We start from the raw sequence: 7,412 nt of genomic DNA on the forward strand, positions 1-7,412 counted from the left end.
AATGAAGCCATGCCAGTTAAATCTCAGTCTCCTGTGGCTTTGCCTTCCGCAAGGCTGGAGTTCCCACGACCTGCTAAGCAAGGCTGGCCTCTGCTTGCTGCAGAAAGCCAGTTTCCCTTGTGCACAGCTGAGTTCTCAAGAAAGGCTAAGCACAGGTTGAGAGTTAGCTCACAGAAAGCCATGCCAGCTCACATCTGAATTTGCCATGGGTTTGCCTTATAAAACCTAGTGAGGCCACACCTGGAATACCGCAACCAATTTTGGTCGCCATACCAGAAAAAAAAGATGTTGAGAGTTTGGAAAAAAAAATCAGAGAAAAGCAACTAAGATGATCAAAGGCTTGGAGACTAAAACATATGAAGAACGGCTGCAGGATTTGGGGATGGCCAGTCTAAAGAAAAGAAGAAATAGGGGAGACATATTGGCAGTGTTTCAGTATCTTAGGGGCTGCCGCAAGGAAGAGGGGGTCACATTATTCTCCAGAGCACCTGAGGACAAGAAACAATGGATGGAGGAAACTGACCAAAGAGAGAAGCAGCCTGGAATTAAGGAGAAAATTCCTAACAATGAGGACAATTAACCAGTGGGACGACTTGCCACCAGAAATCGTGGGCGCTCCATCACTGGAGGTTTTCAAGAAGAGACTGGTCAGCCACCTGTCTGAAATGGTATAGCTTCTCCTGCTTGAGCAGGGGGCTGGACTAGAAGACCTCCAAGGTCCCTTCCAGCTCCATTCTATTCTATTCTGCAAGGCCGGGTTCCCGCGACCTGCGAGGCGAGGCTGGCCTCCGCTTGCTGCCCAAGACGCAAACCGGAGCCGACCTTCCGCCTTGCACTGGCAGGCTGGGCTGGTGCGTTCCCACGTGCAGGGAGGGGAGGGGGGTCCCCGCCGGCCCAGCCTCGGAGGCGGAGCGTGGAGGCGGAGGCGGAGGCGGGCTGGCTGGCCGGAGAGCCGCAGCGCCAGGGACGGGCTGGAGGATGGCGGAGCTGGAGCGAGCGGCGGGACCGGTGCAAATCCGGGTGGCCGAAGCGGAGGAGGACGAGCCGCGGTGTCCGAGCCCACCGGGCGGCAGCTGCAGCGAAGACGATTTCGGGCGGGGCGGCAGCAGTTTTGGAGGGGGCAAATCCAGGTAGGGCGCGACCCCCGGGACTAGCGCCTTGGCCTCGTTTTGGCCCGGGGATGCCCGGCAGGGAGGGACGGAAGGGGAGGCGGGGGAGGGGTTGTCCCGGGAGGCGGGTATCCCCTCTTGCTCCGCCAGGGCAGGCTTGGAAGGGGAGACCCCGGAAAGCCCACCCCCCACCCCGACTGCAGTGGAGGATGGGGGGGATGGGAGGGGAAGGTGCTGAAAAGTGGAGAGAAGATGCTGCCCCGAAAGCGAGGGTCGAGCGTGGGCTGCGTGGCTTTCAGGAGGGAAAGGGGGCTCCTGCATCCGTGGGGAGGGGTCTGCTTTGATGCCCACTTGCCACACACACCCCCGAGGGCTACAGGAGGAGGGTCGTCCTGAGTTTGCCAGGGTGGGCGCGCCCCTGCTCTCTCCTGCTGGGGTTTGCTGGAGAAAGTCCAGAGGGACTGCCTGCCAGTAAAAAGGTCGGGGAGGGGGGATTGCTCACCTTGTGGCCCCCTCTCCACCCGCTTTGAGGCCCCTCCTGGCACTGGGTCTGGGGTTTTTTCCAGGGAGGTCCCTTCTGGGGCTTTGCCTAGCAAGAGGGAGAAGACCTCCATCACAGGGAATTGTCTTAGCCGGGGGTCCCTGCCTGTCCTGGAGTTAACCGAGTTGGGTTAACCCAGTTTGTTATCAAACTACCTTTTCCTTATACTGTGAAGGAGCTTGCTGAAGGCTTCCCAGCTGGTGGTCCCTCCAGCTTCATCCTGGCTGATTTTGAAAAGCTTGACTGTGTCAAGACCGGATTAGTGTTTGAAAAGAGACCACCCAGAGATTAGATGGAGGGTACTTTTTAAAAAAAAAGGCACTCCCAACCTGTGACCCAAAGAGATTCAGCAGACGACCCGGAGAAGCTCTGTGTAAGCTCTCTATGTGAACCTGGCCGTGATGTAGTGGTAGTCCTCTAATTACAAGCATTCATTTAGTTAGAAAGGCTTTGGAAGGAAAGACTGACACAGACATCACGGCGTCCCCATCGCAGGATCAAAATTTGGGTGTTTGGCAACCAGCATGTATTTATGACGCTTGCCCTCTCCCGGGATCGCGTGATCCTCTTTTGCCGCCTTTCCAGCCAGACTCCCACAAGCAAAGGCAACGAGGGAAGCCAGATTGGCTGATCAACTGCAGTGATTTCATTTGCTTAACAGCCGTGGCCAAAAACACTGTAACATCGAGCGTAACTCGCTTAACAACTGCCTTGCTGAGCAGTGGGGATTCTGGTCCAAATTGTGGTGGTGAGTCAAGGACTACATGTATGTATGTATGTATGTATCTTATTGGCACCAAAATGGCACTTGCCATGGGCGAGAAAGGCGGGACCAGGTGGGGCGCTTTCCGTGCTGCTAGGAAATCAAAGCCCCTCCAGGCAGGAAGGATGTCTGCCTGCTTCTTTTCTTCCAGCTACACCCATTTCTAGGATTTTGGGGCGGGGGTATTTTCTTCCGGGCGGGGAGGCCGAGGAGGATGGGGCACTGAGCGTCTCCCTGTCGTTGGCAGAAAAACAAAGACCAGCCGGCTGATTCTTCACCCCCTCTTTGCAAGGATGGGAAAAGATTTGCATTACAGCCAGCCGACCTGTCTGCCTGCCGTCCTGGGAAATCCTCATTTTTGCCATTTTCATCTCTCTTTTTGTTTAAAAGATGTCCTTGGTGGACGGGGGGGGGGAGCATCTTTTCAGCCTGAGCTCTGGGGCGGAGGAAGAAGGGGCCAGGGTGGGTGGCCTTCCCCCGCCCCCGGCCAGGCTCCCCCCTCTCATATCCCCAAGCGAAGCCCACGTGGGCAGCCTCTGCCAAGGCCGGGCCCGCGTTGCTCGGCTGCTGCAAAGAAGGCCGGATGTTGCAACAACCATTTTGGCAACCCTCCTTCCCCACCTGGGCCAGGCTGGGCAGGCAGCTGGGAGGGAGGGTCCCATTCCCACCCACCCCCTGGTCCGAGAGAGTGGCGTTAGCCGTGCCAGGAAAGGGCTCGTCTGCTGACTTGGCGCTGGTGGGTGGGAGGCGCTTCAGCTGCAGAGGAACATCTGTAATCTGATGCTGGAGAGCAGCACAGCTGCCCTGCCCCACATCTGGTTCCCGGCAAAGCTTCCCTGGGTCAACAACTGTCTGTCTGTCTGTCAGTTGCTGCTCTGGAATTTTATTCTGGGGAGGGGGGAAACAGAGTCCTCCAAAGATGAACACGGCCCTCCTTTAAGCAAAACCTTTTAATGCAGGCTGATTAGTTTACATATAAAGTGACAATAAAGACCCTATATTTCTATTATTTTTATTTCTATTCGGTTTCCCCCAGAATTCCCTAGCCAGCATTTCTCACTCTTGGACACTTTAAGGGCTGGGGAATTCTGGGAGTTGAAGTCCACCCTTCTTAAAAGGGGCCAAGTGTGAGAAATACCAACTTCTCTGACTTTGGAGAAGGTAGCAATGTGCTGAGCCATTAGCCTCCAGGGATGTTGCTGGACTACAACAGCTATAACCCCCAGCCAGCATGGGGGCGGGTTATAACCACCGTACAGGTAGTTCACGACTTATGAGGACAACGGATCCCAAAGTTTCCATTGCCAAGCAAGACGGTTGTTAAGTGAAATTTGCCCCACGTTACGACCTTTGTTGCAGCAGTTGTTAAGTGGATCGTTGAAGCTGGTAACACGGTTGTTAAGTGAATCTGGCTTACCCGTTGACTTTGAAGGTCACAAAAGGGGAATCCCATGACCCTGGGGCACTGCGACCGTCATAAATACAAGTCAGTTGCCAAGCGTCTGAATTTTGATCATGTGACCCTGGGGATGTGGCAACAGTCATAAGTGAGACAACTGGTCATAAGTCTCTTTTTTTCCAGTGCTGTTCAAAGTTTGACTAAACCAAAGGTAAGCAACCTTGGCTCTTTTATAACTCGTGGACTTCAACTCCCAGAATTCCTGAGCCAGCATAGCTGGGAGTTGAAGTCCACGAGTCATAAAAGAGCCAAGGTTGCCTACCCCTGGACTAAACCAATGGCTGTAAGTTGAGAACTATCCCCATAGGGAGAGTCCCTTCAGTTGTTTATTTTCCTTAATTTCTTTTCCTTCCCAGGTCAAGATGTTCCTTTGCAAACTTCCCACACATTTTTTTGTTTAGATGAATTGCGAAATACTGTGACTTTTCCAAAATATAGGGAGCTCAGGATGCCAAGAGACTAGAGCAAAGATATTTGGATTTTATACATACATACATACACACACACACACACACACACACACACACACACACGTTTTCCAGCTCACTGCTGGAAGCCCAACGGAATTGTGCAGACTGTTTTCACGCCTGTGAGCGCAGCCCCCAAACCCTGAGCACAGTGAGCAACGTTCGAGGAATGCACAAAGGAGCAGATTCTTGGAAATGAAAGTCACACATGTGCTTTTATTTATTTATTTATTTTTCAGCCAGCTTTATGTAATCTTCTCTACAGTTGTTCCTTTTCCTGGGCAAACCTCATCCTCTGTTTCTCTTTGTCTCTTTTCGCAGTGAGAATGACGGGGATGACTCGTCCCCCGCTTGGAAGCCCCCCGAGCACGATCTGATCCTGAAGCTGGTGGCTCAGGTAGAATATTATTTCTCCGATGACAATCTTGAGAAAGACGCTTTCCTCCTGAAGCACATCCGGCGGAACAAGATGGGGTACGTCAGTGTGAAGCTGCTGACCTCGTTCAAAAAGGCAAGCACTGGAGGGGGGGGGAGACGTGGGCTGATCATCCAAGACAGCTCTGCGGCCCCTGGTTTGGAGAGAAAGGGACTGTAGGAGATGAGCAGGCTGAGCTTTTGGGAAGGGAGGGGTCAAAGGTGTCATCAGTCCTGAGCCCCTGCGTGTTCACAAGACATGCCTTTCTTATCTCCCGCTCATTTCCCTTGACCGTTAGTAGTTAGATTCTTATAGAGAGCTTAAACTTGTTGTAAATCTTTATACTCATTTGAACTGCCTGATTCTCCTAATTTCCAGGGAGGCTGACGGGGACCCCAAAATATATTTAGTCAATTTAGGTCCAGGAGACCCAAGGTGACCCACCGAACATTCCTGTTATCATGCCAACTTTATGAAATCAGTGGAACGACTTGCCACCAGAGGTTGTGGGTGCTCCAACACTGGGAGTTTTTTTTTTAAGAAGAGACTGAAATGGTACAGGGTTTCCTGTCTTAGCAGAGGGTTGGACTAGAAGACCTCCAAGGTCCCTTCCAAATCCCTTGTTCTGTTAAATAAACTCAGGTAGACCCACCCCTGGATTTTATGGGTTAATGTAAGCCATATAGATAGTCCTTGACTTATAACCGTGCATTTAGCAACTGAAGTTGTGACAGCACAGACGGAAGTGACTTCTGACAAGCCAAGTCAATGGGGACAACCATATTTCTTTTAACGGCTGTGTGATTCATTTAACCACCATGGGGGGGGGAAGGTCGTAAAATTGGGCAAAACTCACTTAATGACTGCCTTGCTTAGCAATGGAAGTTCTGGTCCCAATTGTGATCATAAATCAAGAGTACGTGTCCTCAGCTTGATTGATTAAAAGTTTTACTGAGTTACATTTTTTAAAGCATTGTTGAGTAAGGCACAGTTGCCTTACAAGCTGGAAGCCACGATTCCCAGATTACAGTGGCTAGGATCCTGCATTGCCCAGAACCAAACATTCTTTTCTCTCTGGGAATTCTGGAATTCATGGTCCCCTGTATATATGGGTGGTGCCACAGAGGGAAGGCTGAAATATCATAAATGTAAATAAGTAACTGGTTGATGTAAATAAGTAACTGCTCTTTTCTGATGCAAATCCATGGCATCCTTGAATGATTCCGGCCTTTGCTCAGATATTCTCCTCTTTCTTACCAGATCAAACAGCTGACTCGGGACTGGAGGGCCACAGCTTATGCTTTGAAATATTCCAACCTTCTGGAGATGAACGAAGATGGCCGAAAAGTTCGCCGAAGCACCGCCGTTCCGGTGTTCCCAGGTGAAAACCTCCCTAGCCGGATGCTTCTTGTCTACGACATCTCCCCAACTCAAGACCCGCATCCTGTAGATGAAGGACAGGAGAACGGGCAAGTCCGAGAGAAGGTCATGGAGCATCTCCTCAAGGCCTTCATCCACTTTGGTGTCATCATGTCTGTCCGGATTCTCAAGCCCGGAAGGGACCTTCCACCGGATATCAAGAAGCTCAGTGGCCGTTACAGCCCGGTGGGAACTCAAGAATGTGCCATCATTGAGTTCGAAGAGGTGGAGGCTGCCGTCAAAGCTCATGAGTCGTTCTGCATTACAGACGAAGCCGCCATGAAGGTCATACTCATTGGCACGAAGCCTCCAAAGAAGAAGGTCCTCAAGGAGAAAAACCAGGACAAAAACTCTGCCAAGGATCCAGCCAAGAGCCGTTCGATGAATAGGAGAGTTGAGCAGCTTCAAGACGTGGGTGAAGACTTGTCAGCCAACAGCTCCTCAGATCAAGAGAGCGACCCTACGTCTCCCATGCCGAGGAGAAGCAGCTCCTCCAACCGGTTAAGCCCTTCGGCCTATCCAAACCACCACCTGAGCCCAAACGTGTCCCCCAGGTCGAGTCCCTGGAACAGTCCTTCCTCCCTACGGAAAACATCCAGGATGTCTCCGCTGGCAGAGGACGGAAGAGGCTTCCTGAGCACCAGTCCTGAGATGGCCAAACGATCTGATTACTCTTCAGACAGTAGCATCACTCCCTCAAGTAGCCCCTGGGTTCAACGCCGGCGGCAAGCTCGGACTCTGGCCCGGGAGAAGACTCCTGTGGTTAGCCCAGAGCTCAGCGTCAAAATGGCCACCATGGCTGGACTGCCTGTTGGGGTCTTGCGTTTGCCCAGGGGGCCGGACGGAACGAAGGGCTTTCATAACGAAAGGAACAAAGTCGCCAAGGATGAATAAACTCTGTTTTGGAGCCATCCTTGGTGCTCTCTGAGTCTGGTTGTGCTGGTAGCACTGATGATGTTACCTAGCTTGGTCATGAAACGTCTGCAAGAAAACCACCAAGCTCAGAGAGCACCAAGGACCCCACAGTTCAACCCTGAGCTACAAATGTTCTCCTTTATTGGTAATTCACAGTACACCCCACTTCTCTTATCTGTATCGTTTGAGCTTTTATTTTATCAATGTCTGTTTTGAAGGGGGGGAAAAACATCTATGTGCAAATATATTTAGCAAGGACAAGTTACCTGAGTTGTCTTCGTTCCACCAACGGTGGTTGACGCCCTTTGCTCTTGTTCTCTTGTT

The 7,412-nt window shown here is 51.7% G+C and overlaps 1 protein-coding gene across 2 annotated transcripts in view; it reads left to right on the plus strand.

Moving 5' to 3' along the window:
• Positions 1-7,067, plus strand: part of LARP6 (La ribonucleoprotein 6, translational regulator) — a gene marked incomplete at both ends in the record, with an annotated part of 14,963 nt that extends 7,896 nt beyond the window's left edge. The window contains 3 exons of one of the 2 annotated variants that reach the window (XM_081337603.1): positions 979-1,130; positions 4,661-4,850; positions 6,015-7,067. In XM_081337603.1, coding sequence (XP_081193729.1) covers positions 979-1,130; positions 4,661-4,850; positions 6,015-7,067 — 1,395 coding nt within the window. Of the gene's footprint in view, positions 1-978; positions 1,131-4,660; positions 4,851-6,014 lie in introns of those variants that run through there. The other variant, XM_081337604.1, reaches the window with a different exon arrangement.
• Between the last annotated feature and the right edge of the window lie 345 nt (positions 7,068-7,412).

The sequence above is a fragment of the Vipera berus genome (genome assembly GCF_964194415.1).
Source record: "Vipera berus genome assembly, chromosome: 12".
Lineage (NCBI taxonomy): Eukaryota > Metazoa > Chordata > Lepidosauria > Squamata > Viperidae > Vipera > Vipera berus.